This window comes from Wasmannia auropunctata, unplaced genomic scaffold (assembly GCF_000956235.1).
Source record: "Wasmannia auropunctata unplaced genomic scaffold, wasmannia.A_1.0 LD336116.1, whole genome shotgun sequence".
Lineage (NCBI taxonomy): Eukaryota > Metazoa > Arthropoda > Insecta > Hymenoptera > Formicidae > Wasmannia > Wasmannia auropunctata.
The window spans coordinates 2,490,408-2,505,079 of NW_012026774.1; the positions used below are offsets into that span (position 1 = coordinate 2,490,408).

General features: G+C 41.7%; 3 protein-coding genes across 8 annotated transcripts in view; 1 reads left to right on the forward strand and 2 right to left on the reverse strand.

The window, feature by feature from the left end:
- Window positions 1-621: 621 nt before the first annotated feature.
- LOC105462734 (histone lysine demethylase PHF8-like) lies at window positions 622-9,139 on the reverse strand. 3 transcript variants are annotated; one of them, XM_011709573.1, is made up of 13 exons: window positions 8,976-9,139; window positions 8,428-8,513; window positions 8,038-8,316; window positions 7,794-7,935; window positions 7,236-7,685; window positions 6,726-6,927; window positions 5,790-6,637; window positions 5,472-5,522; window positions 4,873-5,051; window positions 4,586-4,788; window positions 4,249-4,296; window positions 3,659-3,851; window positions 622-3,556 (listed from the first exon to the last, which is right to left on the reverse strand). In XM_011709573.1, the coding sequence occupies exons 1-13, from the start codon at window positions 9,071-9,073 to the stop codon at window positions 3,477-3,479; spliced, it is 2,859 nt and encodes a 952-aa protein (XP_011707875.1). In that variant the 5' UTR covers window positions 9,074-9,139; the 3' UTR covers window positions 622-3,476. The 3 variants fall into 3 exon arrangements, with proteins under 3 accessions (XP_011707875.1, XP_011707866.1, XP_011707882.1); XM_011709564.1 differs by having other exon boundaries at window positions 4,873-5,060; XM_011709580.1 differs by lacking the exon at window positions 4,249-4,296 and having other exon boundaries at window positions 4,873-5,060.
- A 175-nt stretch (window positions 9,140-9,314) lies between these two features.
- LOC105462748 (polynucleotide 5'-hydroxyl-kinase NOL9) lies at window positions 9,315-13,709 on the forward strand. Its single transcript, XM_011709591.1, has 9 exons — window positions 9,315-9,378; window positions 9,481-9,946; window positions 10,021-10,120; window positions 10,481-10,722; window positions 10,847-12,495; window positions 12,577-12,773; window positions 12,847-12,897; window positions 12,975-13,174; window positions 13,326-13,709. The coding sequence occupies exons 2-9, from the start codon at window positions 9,886-9,888 to the stop codon at window positions 13,559-13,561; spliced, it is 2,736 nt and encodes a 911-aa protein (XP_011707893.1). The 5' UTR covers window positions 9,315-9,378; window positions 9,481-9,885; the 3' UTR covers window positions 13,562-13,709.
- A 434-nt stretch (window positions 13,710-14,143) lies between these two features.
- The window catches only part of LOC105462763, a 104,907-nt gene continuing 104,378 nt past the window's right edge, over window positions 14,144-14,672 (reverse strand). For all 4 annotated transcript variants that reach the window (XM_011709617.1, XM_011709623.1, XM_011709632.1 and 1 more), the window contains one exon: window positions 14,144-14,647. In XM_011709617.1, the coding sequence (XP_011707919.1) occupies window positions 14,406-14,647 (242 nt within the window). In that variant the 3' untranslated portion in view covers window positions 14,144-14,405. The remainder of the gene's footprint in view (window positions 14,648-14,672) is intronic.

Here is a 14,672-nt window from a genome sequence, read left to right on the forward strand (position 1 = left end):
ATTTTGAACAAAATGTTGGAATGTAACAATTCGAAATAAAAATAAATATAACGGAAAAATAAATATTTAACGCAATCATTAGATTGTTCATAATATAATTACATACATAAAGGGAAAATCTTTCCTTATACATATATTATATATGCAAAAAGAAAAAGGTACAAGATGACAGGTACAAGATCGCAATCAATGAATCCAACATTTTATTCAGCAATAATACGAACACGATGAAAAAATTGGCCGTCTCACGACGTAATATTTTTGCAATCGGCTTATAATACACCTCGAGCATCCGTCTACAAGTCTTTTCTTTCTCGAACGACGCGGACTGTCGAAGATTCGATAAATTCTAAGGGGGGTCGTAAAAAGTCGTAGGGACGAAATTTTAAGGGTGTAAAGCGAAAGAGCGCTGCGTTCGACAGATGGTATTTTAATTCGTTTGCACCCTAGCCGGTAAGATCTTCAAAAATACATTTACATCTTTTCTCTTCACAGGACAACGAATGCATCGCGCTCGTGGAGCAGCCCGATGCGTTCTTGATCCGCGCGAGAACGAGAAGAACGACGAAGTCTGGATTTGGATTTTAGAAAACCATTTAAAAATCTTTAGAACGGCTAAAATCGCGTTAGATCGCGTGCGACAATCTTAAGATATATTTACACTTCGGATTACAATATATTGTACATGAGAGTGCTACGCTTCTACGAGCGACGTTAATAAAAGAGCTCGCATCCTGAAAATAAACGTTACTTTCATCCCTGACGTTTAATATTTTTAGTTCCGTAATGTTTTTTTTTTCTCTTTCGCTCTCTCACTCTATCTCTCATCGAACATCGAAAGTCTGCACATTATCGTCTATATAATTTAATGAACACATTTGAAATACACCGATCCATCGTGGGCGAAAATCTGCAAGTCCATCTCGCGTGCGAATCACGTTGACTTTATCACGGAACTTCTCGAGCTTTTTCTTTGCCGCGTTTAACGCGGCATTTAAACGATGCACGAAGTGAACGTTACGGCGCTATCGCGGCCGGTCGAGACGATTAAATTTAATGAAGACGAGCAGAGACATTAAATAAAATACACGACTCACAAAATTGAAGATAAACACTCTGTAAAAAAATATATGTATGTATATGTGTCTATGCATGTGGTATACATATATATCATTTTGCATAATCCTGTAAGACCCCTGTGTGTACGGAGCGTGTACACACGGATACTTACAAACTCGTCAAACAAATGCGCTAAATTATAGAAGCAACCGTGTAGCTTGAATTTGTTTGTTCACGAACGCGAGACGAAGCAACGTTACTTTTATAAGACAACGAAAGCGAGTATTGCAAAACTTATTTAAAGCATGTAGAGTTTTGAGAAGGCGTCGTATGTAAAACGTCCTTCTACTCTTGCAAGTAATCGAGGCAAAGTAAGTCCGAGCATTGCACTTGCCTTTTCATCTTTTCCTTTGGTGTAATATCTTGTACGAAGAAGCAATATATACTAGTACAAAAGTAATTCGTTTAATATGTTACTATACAATGTTTCTAGATTTTTAAAATTTATCATATTATAATTTACATATTATAACATAATAATTTATTATGATATACATCGTCAGTATAGTAAATATTAAAAGAAATAATTTGTACTGACAAACATATCACTTCTTGGTATCAAGTTGTTACAAGAAAAGCGGACGTGAAAATAGCAACTGTCTTGCTCTCTTGTCACTGCTACATCGTCATCCACATGTATTCAATGTGCAGGCATAGCGTGCAAAATTTAACTGACATCACCAATATTGAGAATTTGATACGCACGTTAGACGTGGTTACAAATCTCAAGTAATTTGCTTGCCACACGTTTAAACAACTTATAAATTGCGCAGTGTTAATAAGATAAATATAATTACTATTACCTATCACAATCTATGTTAGTAGAAAGTACATCGTTCGGGGTTAATTTTAACGTATGCGCGTAGTAAGTTATTAAGTGGAAAACACCTCGTCTCGAGATTTCCTTCGTTTTTTCACAAACAAAGTTGTCAATTACTCCTAAACATCAAACAATTCTAACTTATTAAGTATAAAAGTGATTTACAATTACAAATTTCTCTTTCAGGGGACTATAGCTCTCCCAGGATTTTACGCTTTTATGTGTTATCTCGCATTTTGTATCATAGGAAACAGGTACAACGTGTGTGTGTGTGTGTGTGTGTGTGTGTATTAGGTAACTCAATTTCCTGTGTGATACAACAATCGATAATATCCCTTACGCTACTTCGCTTAGTACTCCATAACGATCAAAATACATCTTACCACATACTTGTAAGTGACATATAAAATGTTTTACTGGCAGATATCTCATTCTCTTTTTTTTTTGCTTTTATAAGTATGTAAAAAACTAAATCAGTATCCTACAGCCTCTTTTTCTGTACAAACTAAATGGCAAATTGCTAACTGAACTGCTACATGTAACATCAAACAAATTGCGTAAAAAATTATACTGAAGCCGTTGCAAGTGTATTCCTGTGATAATAATATTAATAATGACAATCTCTGCGTCAGACATCGCTTGTAATCCTTTTTCTCTTGCGTTTTCTTACGACAAAACAAAGTAAAAATTACAATATCTAATTTATTACTGAAAACATAGTGAAATACATTGAAAAAAGAGCATGTGGCAATTTCAGATATGGAGTTAGATTGTCAGTTAATACTTCGGGAATCGATTAAACTACTATTGCAGTTGTCGCATGCGAGAGAGAATACCATGCTATAGTCATATCAAAATGAAGAGCTGTATTACGACAATCGGGATTAGAAGGTATGCAGCAGATAATTGCTAACTGCGTATTCTAAAAAATGCAAAAATATGTAACGCACGTGAAATTCTCTGCGTTCTTAACAATGGACGGTGAAGTATTTACTTACTACTCACTAAAAAAAAAAAAAACAAACAGTGTATTATACTTTAAAACTAAATCATCGTTAAATTTGTTGATCTACTATTGTTGTCTACTATTAGTCATAAATTAAATCATGATCTTCTTGAAGTAACGAAAAAAAAATTATAAGATACAGATTTTTCTTCCAAATCGTTGTCAACTGAATTACTACTCTGAGTCATCACATAAAGCATTAGTAACCTATCATTACAATATAAATATCGTCTTACTGAAATATCGAGATATCAAAAGTTGTTATATATATACGTATATATATATGTTTATATATTTATATATATATATAACATATTCGCCTAAAATTAAACACGACGTAGTAATAAATATAAGTATCTCTTAAAAAAATGACGCTGATCTTTACAACTAATTCGCTTTTTTTTGTAAGGTGTGCATCACCTTGATGGAAAATTTCTTATATTTACATAGTAATGTACAACTATATGGTTTTATACACAAGTGAAGAATGACGTGATGTTCTTCCTTCTTCTTTCATGATATTAATTTTATCTAGTGCATCATTTTATGAAGTTTCAGGATCTTTCCCAAACGCTGCTTCGCCGTTTTCATTCCCTTCTTCGGCTTCCGTTCTGGATTTTATTCACAATTTTATTCAATTATCAAACAATTCAGCAAATCTTTAAAGTAAAAGAAAAGGGAAATGCTTAGGTAATAAAAAATCGATACTTTACCAACTGGAACGGGTGCTGCAAGTTTGGCTTTGACATCCTTAAGTCTGTTGGGGCTTGTCAGTATCGACCCGAATCCGGTGGATGGTTTTATAACATTTTCAGAAGGTGCGGTGGACGCAGCTGTAGTTCCTACTGCGGGGACCACTGCAGGTTCCTTTTGTTTCTTTTTATTGTATGTCCGCTTGTTGGTGCCCTATTACACGCACAAAATATAATTTACATCATTATTGCAAACTCCTTTTCGCAACAATAACATAATCCCCTCAAAAAAATATAAAAAAATTGATGAATACAGAAAGAAAGATATATAGAGTGCCCACACGCATCACCAGAACAGAGATGCTTAAATATTTCTGGTGATCCAATATCTATAAATTAATGGTGACAAATAACAGCTGGCGGTCACTACATGTACAATGTGCAATGAAAAGAAAGTGGAGGCTAATAATAAATGATAACTAAAATAAAAAAAGAGACATAAGTCGCAAAATCAAGATTGTAATTATAACATATGTACAATTGGAAAGCTACAGAAAAGTATAATACTACAGAATTTTATGTCAAAATTGCAGAGATCGAAATATGCCTACCAATTTCTTCTTGGTAACCTTGTCCATGTCGTTATCCAGGTATTCATCCTAAATGTGAAATGTATATGCAAGAAACACGGAATTATGGTATATTTAAGAAAAATTGTGAGTAATAAAACATTTATTAAAATGGCAAGTGGAACGATGTGAAAAAGCATTACACACATCAGATACATTATTCGTTACAAACAGACGCATTTAACTGCGTACCGGATTAGTATATTTCGGGATATTTAATGAAGCCCAATTATTTGCATTATTTGTTTGGATTTTGTGAAATGTATAATCATGTGCGAGAAATCAAAAATAATATAGAACAACATAATAAGGGTCTCACCGATTGTTTCGCTCGCTTCGCCGCGGCCGCTTCCAGACCCTTTTCCACAGACGTTTTCTTCGCGCCTTCCCGTGCCGGCCGATTCGTCTTTGGTAAAAGAGGGCCCACTCTAGCTTTCGGATTCCACGCTTCGTCGATTTGACTCTTTGCCTTGGGCTTAAATATATAATCCTCGTCGTCAGAAGCGTCTAAAGCTGGATAAACTGTAAACAGCATAAATTTAGTGGTTGTGCATCGCGAAGAAAATATCAATAAGATATATATATATTTTTTTACTAAATACGTACTAAAATCGTCGTCTTGGTGAACCTTGTCGATATTTTCTATCAACTGATCGTCATCCTCGTCATTTTGTTGGCTCTTAACAGGTCTCTTTGACGATTTCGCAGAACTACTCGTTGTCGAGTAACTCTGCTGGCTGAACGACAACATCCCAGCGATCGCCTCCCGTGTGGACGGTGACGCCCTGTCGGAACTGACCGTTTTCAATTTATAAATACTAAGACATCAAGAAATCAAATTTCATTCCTCTGTACGGCTTAAAGCTACAAAAATCTTTAAGCATCACAAAAATTTTAATTAGACTTCTTGCATGCTCGAGGAAGAACCGATGTATCTGCATTCATTCTATTATATATCAATTCCATACCATTTAAATTTCGCGATTATTTCGAATAAACAAAACATTTAGAGAAGTTTGTAAAGTATATAATAGCCAAGTTACAATAACCACTTATTTGAAAGTTCACCGAAACCTTTCATTAGCCACTACGCCTCGGAGAGAGAAAGAGAGAAAGAGAGAGATTAAATGGGAAAGTTTCGAGAGATGCACGACAACTACGAGATCTCAAACACGAAGATCAGATGCCATGGCAAATTAACTTACCCAGTGGGCGGCGGCATAGGTTGACTGTACTGTGGAATCGTGGCCGATGGCCTGAAATTATTTTTCGTTACAACCACACGTAAATCGCGTATAGTTTAACGTCGATTATATATACGCACCCAGTAAACGAAAATAAATTGAAATATTTTTTTTTTATTTTATTGAAATGGATTGAAATTTTCTAAGCCATGGATTGAAATGGATTAATCTTTATAGAAATGCATTCATTTCCACGAAGATCAATCCACTTCATTTTAATCCATGATTTGAAATTTCAATCCATTTCCGTTTAATGGGCATATCTGAATTTATACGTACGTGACATCAACCCTTGGCGCGCCATTCCCGAGGGTGTACGCCGACGCTTTCAACAGCTCCTCTATGCCGTTCTTCGGCGCGTTGTTGAGCACGTCGACGTCGCCGTCGTAGTCGCGCTTGAGCCGCTTCGAACGCGGCGCCCGTTTCCGTTTCTGCGACTCGTCGATCACGAGGCCGTAGTCGCTCTCGTTGCTGCCGTCGTGAAAATCGTACACGGACGACGACTGACTCCACGACAGCGGCTCCTTCGTCGTCTCGAGGGAGTGGCCGGTCACGACGTTGCTGCCGTAAACGTTTATATTGTCGTTTGTACTTCTGACAACCTCGTTGTTGCCGAGCTTAAATCTAATCACGGTAGGGCTCTGCTTCCCCGGCTTGGACAGCTGCCGCTTATTACCCGCGGCGGGTGTTTTCACCGCCGCGGGCGTTTTAACCACCGGACACATGATCGGCTTCGGCAACGTGAGCTTCAACGTGAGCGGCTTCGCCGACTGCTCGATCAACGCCGGCTGCACTTTGCTCGTTTGCTTCGGCGTCATTTTATTCGTCTCCTTCAACGTCGACTTACTCGTCACTTTATTCGTCTCCTTCAACGTCGCTTTGTTCATTTCTTTCAGCATGGCTTTATTCGCTTTGAAAGCGCTATCGGCTATCCTGTCGGCGTAATCGAAATCCACAAAGTCCTTGTTCAACGGCTTCCTCTTCTTCCGTTTACTCTCGCGCTCCGGTTTCGGCGGATTCAGGGATATTAAGTACCGTTCCGCGTGACGTATCTCCTTACTGAGATCCTTCAATAATTTCTGACTGTTTATCGTGTCCGGTATCTGACCGCGGCTGATCATGTTGTACTGTAATTGAATAATTTAAACATTCGCTTGTAATCTCCGAGTTTTCGTATCTTGAAACTGAAATCGCGTATAAGCAGTCTTAACTCACGTCCTTGTCCGTGTTCCACTGTTTGAGGATCCCAAGCAACGCCTTCACACCTTGCAAAAAATACGACGGACACTTCTTCCCCTCGTTATTTAAATCTTTCAGCTCTTTTAACAATTTCTTAGCCGCGAACCAATTGATTGTCTCAAATCCGGGATACTGAAACTTTGCTGGAGTCTTCATCTTTCTCTCTAACTCGTATATTCTAAAACACGATACAATTTTATTACAAAACAAATAATAAATTTCTCAACTAAATGACGTACAGTCGTGGACATATCGGTTGCAACACCTTTTTTTCATAGGTTTTTTGGTATATATTTAATATATACAATATATATTTTATAAGTCACTAATATTTTGCAAATGCAAAACACGATAGTATACTATTTTTAATTTAAAGACAGTACACCAATCGCATTTGCAAAATATTAGTGCGTTTCGAAACCTATTAAAAAAAAAGTGTCGCAACCGACATGCCTACGACTGTACAATAAAGTTTCCTCGACTCACTGTATCTGCATCTGGATGTTGAGGCTGTGCACGAAATTGCCGCCGAAAACCAAGGAATCCACCGGCGTGAGCACCGCGTGTATCCAGCCGGTGGGGATCATCATCGTCTGGCCCTGCTTGAGCACGCACTTGTAACACGCGTCGGCCTGATCCCCGAAGAAAGTTTCGCTCTGCGTGGAGCTGCACATCCACTGCTGGTACAGCTGCAAATTCGCCGGCGTCGGCTTGACGAGATAGAACACTTTCTCGCCGCGCAGCACGTGGTACCAGACGGACGTGCCGCCGAAATCGATATGAAAATCTGTGAAACTATCTTTCACCCCCATTAGGCAATACTTTTGTACTTCCGGCCGCTTTATATCACTGTCCTCGGGCCAATCGCGCGGCCACACCGAATTAACCCAGTCGAGTTTCCGCGCGATGTACGGCGCTTCAACCAGTGGCGAGAGACTGCAATTGCATTTCATTTATCAAATTATACACGTGTATATATCCTACGAGAACAATTTACAAAGCCACATATGTATATATGGCAAGGCAATGAATATTATGGTATACCCAGTGTTAGAAAATTCAAGACTTATGACATTGAACACTCTTGTTCGGACAGGGGAATTGTAATATTCTACAAAGTCTCGTAATTTCATACGTATGTTACTTTGTCTCATAACATCGATCACATCCATGTCCCGATCACCATCTGAGAACAATACAAGTTGCGTCAGTCTCTACGTAATGAAGATATTATATAAATAGAGTATTAATAAATTTCAAAGTATACTTTCACGCCGTATAATCTCACCTATGTAAGTCTCGACATCGGAAACACTGAAGCTCGCAGGTGGTACGGTCATGTCAAGTCCATCCTTCCCATCGACAATGATGGGGGTTTCGAAACCGTTCACTTGTAAATACTGAAAAGTCAACTGGTAGCCCTTCACGTGCTTCACAACCTCGTCGGCTTTGGGAAAGTGTCTAGACTTCAGCTCTCGTATGAATACTGACGTGCCGGTTTGAACCGGCTTGGTTTCCGCGTCGAGTTCGGTGTAATCGTGCCGGTGCCAATTCGTTTGTTTCTTCACTGTAAAACAGAGCGGAGCATTAACGACACGGCGAGTTTCAATGAACGTGTAAATATGTGTGTGTATGTGTGTGGATGTGTGTGAAATATTTAACGAATTAGTGATCTTACTGAGCGAAGAACCACACGTGGTTTCGCATCGCGGACAGTGGTACTTGTCGACGTCTATACTCTTGTACTCCTGCAAGTTCACGCACCTGAAACGAGACAACACCAACATTGACACGTTACACAGGCGTAGACGACGCCGATTGTCGCACATGACGCAAAGATCAACGAATCGCACGTGCGTACACCTGGCGTGGGGCACTTTAATCGCGGGCCGCGGGCGAGACACCTCCTCCCCGTCGATGCTCCCCGATGATCGTTCGCAGACGCGTCGCGTCGCGTGTGCGCTGCGAGACGCGAACGCCATACGCGGCGCGGGCGACGCGCGGTGTAGGTTATGTTGCCGTCAACAAAGCATCGTCGTTCGCGGCGCAACGCCGGGCCGAGGCCGCGCGTCGCGTCGAATTCATCGCGCGCGTGATGATTCCGGGCGGGCGACTCCGCCCGCGAGGAAAATCGGGCGGGGGAGAGGAACGCGTCGCGCGTTCCTCGGACGCGGGCCGCGCTCCTCTCCCGTCGACGCGTATCCTCGACGCGCTCCAATTTCTTACCCGCCGTGGTACCACTCCTTGCACACGTCGCACTGTATCATGAACTGGTGGTGATCGTACGGGCGGCCGCAGATGCAGTACGTGACCAACGGCTCCATTTCCTCGGCGGTGTCGGTCGTCAGTATCGGACGCAGCAGCTCCCGTTCCAGCACGGTTCCTCCGTCGACAACGGCGGCGGCGGCGGCGGCGGCGGAGGAGGAGGTGGTGGTGGTGGCATGATGGTGCACGGCGCGCGGGCGACGGGCGAAGCGTCGGGGCGTCGCGTCGCGCGAAGAGAAATGGCGCCCGCCGGGCGCGAGCGGGCCAATCGGTGCACACCCACCGTACGTGGGCGCGAAGTTGGAACGCGAGTGTCACGTCGGTTCATTCGCAGCGATCGCATCTCGAGTGTAATCTCTTCCCCGTAAGCGTAGGCTGGATTCTTTTCTCTCTCCCTTCGTTGGTCTTTCCTCTCTTTTTTTTTCTCCGCTCCAACGTTTAATTGTACATACATTAATTTTTTAAGCGCAGAAAACGCGAGCGCGATGCAGCAACGAAGAGAGCTATTTATATTTTTAGGTTGGGGAAACCTTCAAAAGACAGACCCTCCCACCCCTCCCTCCCCCCGTCGGTCGCGAATGACCCGAAGTGACACAGTGATGACCCGCCGGGTTTCGCGACTCGCCGCGGTGTAGTGTGATTTTTATTTTTTTTTTTTTTACCCACTAACCCCCATCGCGATCGCCCTTCTGTGCAAGGGTGGCGAGGACACCGGGAGTTCTCTTCGTCGAATACTCGATATACTACGTCGGCAACCTTGGAAATTATCGGACTCGCCACCGTCTGTTGCTGGCGACACTAGACTAGACCTTCAGCCTCGTTTACAATCGAAGTGTTTACGAAAGAGTGTCGTGGCGCCGTCCGTCGTGGGATGAGAATACACGTGCAAAGTAGTGAGACTTTTACGGAGGTTGGAATATTTGCAAAAATCTGTAATCACAACAATAGATAGTTATTTTAACAATAGATGTTATTTTATATCCATCCTGTACATATTTGTTTTTAGCAATGAAGACACGTCGCAGCGGGCGGGCAAAGAAAGAAAGACTCAAATCCCAATCAAAACCGAAATCAAAATCGAAATCAAAACCGAAGGAGATTAAAACGTGAGCGAAATAATTTGAGATTCGAAACGTAGACATTTATTTGTTTACGTGGCTCTTGGAGCGATTTGATGAAACTTTCGATTAACTTGGCTGGCGAGAAATTATTTAAAACGAAATTTCTACGCTAAATTTCTTTCTCTTAATAATTTCTGATTGTATACACTTGCATCTGTCGTACTTAATCTAATCCTTTTAACATATGTTAAACAAAAAATTAAGACTTCATACAAAACAGGTTTACTTGGCAAGTCGACTACTGATTAAATTAATTGGAGTTTGGTCGAAGTTATAACAATAATGTGGTATTGCATAAAATATCGCTGTTATATCATTTAGTTAATATTGTTATTATGTTTTTAGTTCCAAAAAACAGACGACGAAGATTCTCAAGGCATACCGTGACACTTATAGCATGTTCAGTTGCAAGGACACCGCTGTAAATTTGGTAGATGATGCCTGTGGTAATGATATTCAGATCGTTCCTTCGACGAGCGAGCCAGCCTATTCTCCCATAGAGAGACCAGCCACACAGGCCAGTCTTAAACGTAAAAAGAAACCCTGCGACAATCAAGGGAGTGTTAACGAAACTTCTGACAATTCATGTAAGAAATGTAGAGTTTACTTTTGTTCCCATTTACGTCACACTGCTAATTCATTTTTACATGCGCTTTACATAATTAGTATCTTTTGTCAATAGCCTTAAGTTTGTAATCATTTGAATTTCAGATTTCATGAATGATTCCACGGAATGGGACAGTCCCGAGCAGCAGATAAACGAAACAATTAACAATAATTGGAAGGTAAATGATTCAGAGGATGAGGTGCAAGGAGATTCGGATGACGATTCGACTCAAGTTGCTCCTAAGGAGAAAAGGAATTTAGGCTCGCCCCTTGTGATCGACATGCTCATGGACGGTGTCACTTCGATAGATCTGCCGCAGATATTTGAACACGAACAAGGGACAAGATTGGGCAAGGAAACGACTTGCGACGACGCCTTCGAGTTAAATGCATTGTTCAATAAGGATATCGAGTTCATAAATTCCAAGTACAACACTCACATACAAGTTACGCGTCTGAAGCAGGCGTCACTTGTGCCATCGAATTCGACTAAAAATGATGCGAGCGAAGAGGCTAGTGACGACAGATTGAAAGACATTAGTGCCGATAATAGCAGTCCTACCAGAAGTCCTACGTCCAGAGAACTCGCAGGCGGAAGCCCCAGAAAATCGGTAGATCGTGATAGCGAACCAGGAGCACAAAGTCTCAGGCACAAACACGTTGGCTCGCGTCGACGTGGGTGTAAGCGGAAATCGCCAAAGTTTTACTGCATAAGGAACATCGTCATCGTCATAATGGAAAGTGGCGGTAGATTCTGCTTCACCGGCAAGCTGTTGGTGAAAGTGCTGTACGGCGCTGCGAAAATTTACGGTTCCGTGCTGGACAAGTCGACCGGCGCCACGGAGGTGTACTCGCCGCGTGGCTACAGTAACGTCGTCATAGAGACGGGCGAGGAGTTCCCGGAGGGTAGCGTCGACGACGTATGGACGGCGCTCGGCACTGAGAGTGTCACGCGAGACTCGGAGAGCCAACTGCGGGACGACGTCGACAGCGTCCGGCCGGGCGCGGCCGTCCTCGTGCTGCAGGACTTCGAGAACAATCTGACGCTCTTTCTGAAGACCCACTTCCGGCACTTCAGACTGTTCCCGAGCGTGAAGAATCCCTCCTACTTCGCGTGGACGGACCGCAAGCGGGCCGAGATAGTGCTGCAGGCGAATCTGCATGTCGAGCAGCTGCCCGACGATTTCAAATGCCGACGGCTGATCACCGATCCCTGCATCACCGCGGACATCGCGGGGCGGATGCTGAGTCGCTGGCGCGCGAACGAGTGGTCCTGCACGCTGATCGCCGGCGGCAAGGACGTCGGCAAGTCCACCAGCGCGCGATGCCTGATCAACAGCCTGTTGCGCACGTCCGGGAAGGCGGTGCTGGTGGACGTGGATCCCGGACAGGCGGAGTGCACGCCGCCCGGCTGCCTCTCGTACACCCTGATCGAGGAGCCGCTGATGGGGCCGAATTTCACACATCTGAGGCCACCGGTTTACCAGCTGTTCATCGACGACGTGAACGTCAGCCGTTGCGTCACGCGTTACCTGGAGGGCGTGAAGATGTTGATCGAGAAACTGAGGGAGTGCCCCGTCCTGTCTCGCTTGCCTATCGTAGTGAACACGATGGGTTTCGCGCGCAGCATCGGTTGGGACATCGCGATCTCCACGATAAAACTGATCAGGCCGACGATCGTCCTGCAGATTATGTCGTCGAAGAGGAAGAACAACTACGTCGACGTTCTCAGCGCGGTAGTTGTAAATAACCAGGTAAACGCACATCGACTTCTTCGATAATAAAGTTTTAACGTTGCCGAACGATCGATTCCTGAAAAAGAGACATTTAAACAGGAATGCTCGTGGACGTTCTGCGACGAGAGCTTTATCAATTGGGACAGACCGTGCGAGCACGATTTGTGCGTAATCTACTCCCAGGCGGAGGCCGCCGTCGCGCGGAGGAGCCAGTGGAACATGGAGCCGTATCAGCAACGTGAGCTCGTGATGATGTCTTATCTGAGCGGCATCGTCGATGACAAAAATGATTCCCTGTAAGCTCTGCCCTACATTGTTTTCACGTTTTATGCAATTTTCTATAGTTTTAATTTCAACCGTTATTTCCAGCCAGTACAACACAGGACTTTCACTTAGCATTAACGAAGCGGTGCCGTTTACGTCAGTATCCTGTATCCTATTGACGCATGATTAAATAACAGACTGACCTGTGAATATCTTGATATGTATTTTTACAGGGCGCCCTTCTCCTCCCTGTGCATTATACCCCAACGATTATTCGGAGTACCCGCGTCACGTGCTTTAAGTGTCATAAACGGTAACATCGTAGCGCTATGCGGTGTAGATTTAACGGGGGAGTCTTCGGAAACGTCCAAAGACATCTCCAGTCTTCGAGTACTGACGCAGAGATCTCCCTTGTGCACATGCTACGGATTCGGTGAGTACCGATAGACCTTTTGCACGAACTTTATCACTGACAGACATTTTCGATTATTTTTTTTTTGTTTTTTAAATGAATACACAGTGAGAACATATACAGATATCTAAAGGAATATTCATGAACACGTGTGTTATGTACTATTGCGTAGGAATAATTCGAGGTGTCGACATGGAACGACAGGAAGTGTACATAAATACTCCGTTGCCGATATCGATCATGCAGCACGTTAACTGCTTGGCGGGCTGTATTCCGGTTCCTCCGTCATTGTTGCAATTGCATCAAGGCGCTCCGTACGTTGGTGAAGATGCAGCATTACCAACGAGTCGCAAACCCCGCAGAGGATACTTCCGAATGAGATACCAAAATAAGCCGAGTAAATCATAATGAATCTTATTATATACGCCATGTGTGGTACAATTTTTTATAAATAATAATTACCTCTCAAACACTCGGAAGAGCATTTAACAAATGTATCATACTTGCAGAGGTAATTTATGTTACATGATTAATAATTATATTATTCCATTTTAAATCAAGCGTTCAAAAGGAAATAACTATATATTAATTTAAATTAATTTCAATACATATTCCTGTATATGTATATTTATATTAATTTAAATTAATTCCAATAATTAATTAGATAATTGTTTTGGAAAGAGATCAAATATACATGTAGATTTTCAAAACGCTTTTTAAAATGAAATAAAATAATTGTAATATATATATATATATATATATATAATGCGATCATTAATTATATGTCCACATCTCAGGAATATGAATTTATCTGAAAGAAAAAGAGGTATATAATTAATAAAGCTTAAACGACCAAGGTGTTTAAGCATCCTTTTCTTGTTTTCATCATTAAACTATTAATTGATATGATTAAGAATAGAACATCAAGATAATAATTGACATATAATTAAAAATCATGCTGTATATATTTGATAAAAAGATAACGGATGATTTACAATTTAATATCTGTATAAAGATTCATTATATATTTAGTTATCGACAAGGAACAATCATTCAATCTGTCTAAATCTGTAAGAAATAAAAAAAATTTAGATATATATATAAAATTAGTTTGTTCTAAAAATAGCAAGATAAAAAAATTATCTGTATTTTTTTTACTGATTCGATTATGCACTAATTGATCGCGATATAAAAATTTTACTAGATCGAATCTTAAAAAACATCTATCGCGATAAAAAGATAAAAAAATGTCCTAAGACGTAGTCTTCTTGCTCGTTTCATCTTCATTGCACTTAAAATATAAGCATATAGGTCGTAATATGGCAGTGAGTGTTTGTACGCTCCAGGATTTGCCGAGCAGCTTCTGTCGATTTGTGGCCGACAAATTCTTCACGTCCGTATAATGTCGAGGGAAGCCGAAGATTTCCTCGAGCTCGGTGATCCATATCGTATCACTTTTACCCTTCATCATGATTGGTTTTAATTCTGCTTTTCCTAGAACAGAGAAATGGGGGAATTG

What these genes read in the sequence shown, in the direction of transcription:
- LOC105462734 (XM_011709564.1), bottom strand. Translation starts at nt 9,073, where the DNA reads ATGGAGCCGTTGGTCACGTACTGCATCTGCGGCCGCCCGTACGATCAC. An exon ending in AACATCCAGATGCAGATACA is followed by an intron (nt 6,928 to 7,235) that starts GTGAGTCGAGGA and finishes ATCGTGTTTTAG; the next exon opens with AATATACGAGTTAGAGAGAA. An exon ending in AGTGGAACACGGACAAGGAC is followed by an intron (nt 6,638 to 6,725) that starts GTGAGTTAAGAC and finishes ATTCAATTACAG; the next exon opens with TACAACATGATCAGCCGCGG.
- LOC105462748 (XM_011709591.1), top strand. Translation starts at nt 9,886, where the DNA reads ATGAGAATACACGTGCAAAGTAGTGAGACTTTTACGGAGGTTGGAATA. An exon ending in TGGAATATTTGCAAAAATCT is followed by an intron (nt 9,947 to 10,020) that starts GTAATCACAACA and finishes ATTTGTTTTTAG; the next exon opens with CAATGAAGACACGTCGCAGC. An exon ending in CGGTAGTTGTAAATAACCAG is followed by an intron (nt 12,496 to 12,576) that starts GTAAACGCACAT and finishes ACATTTAAACAG; the next exon opens with GAATGCTCGTGGACGTTCTG.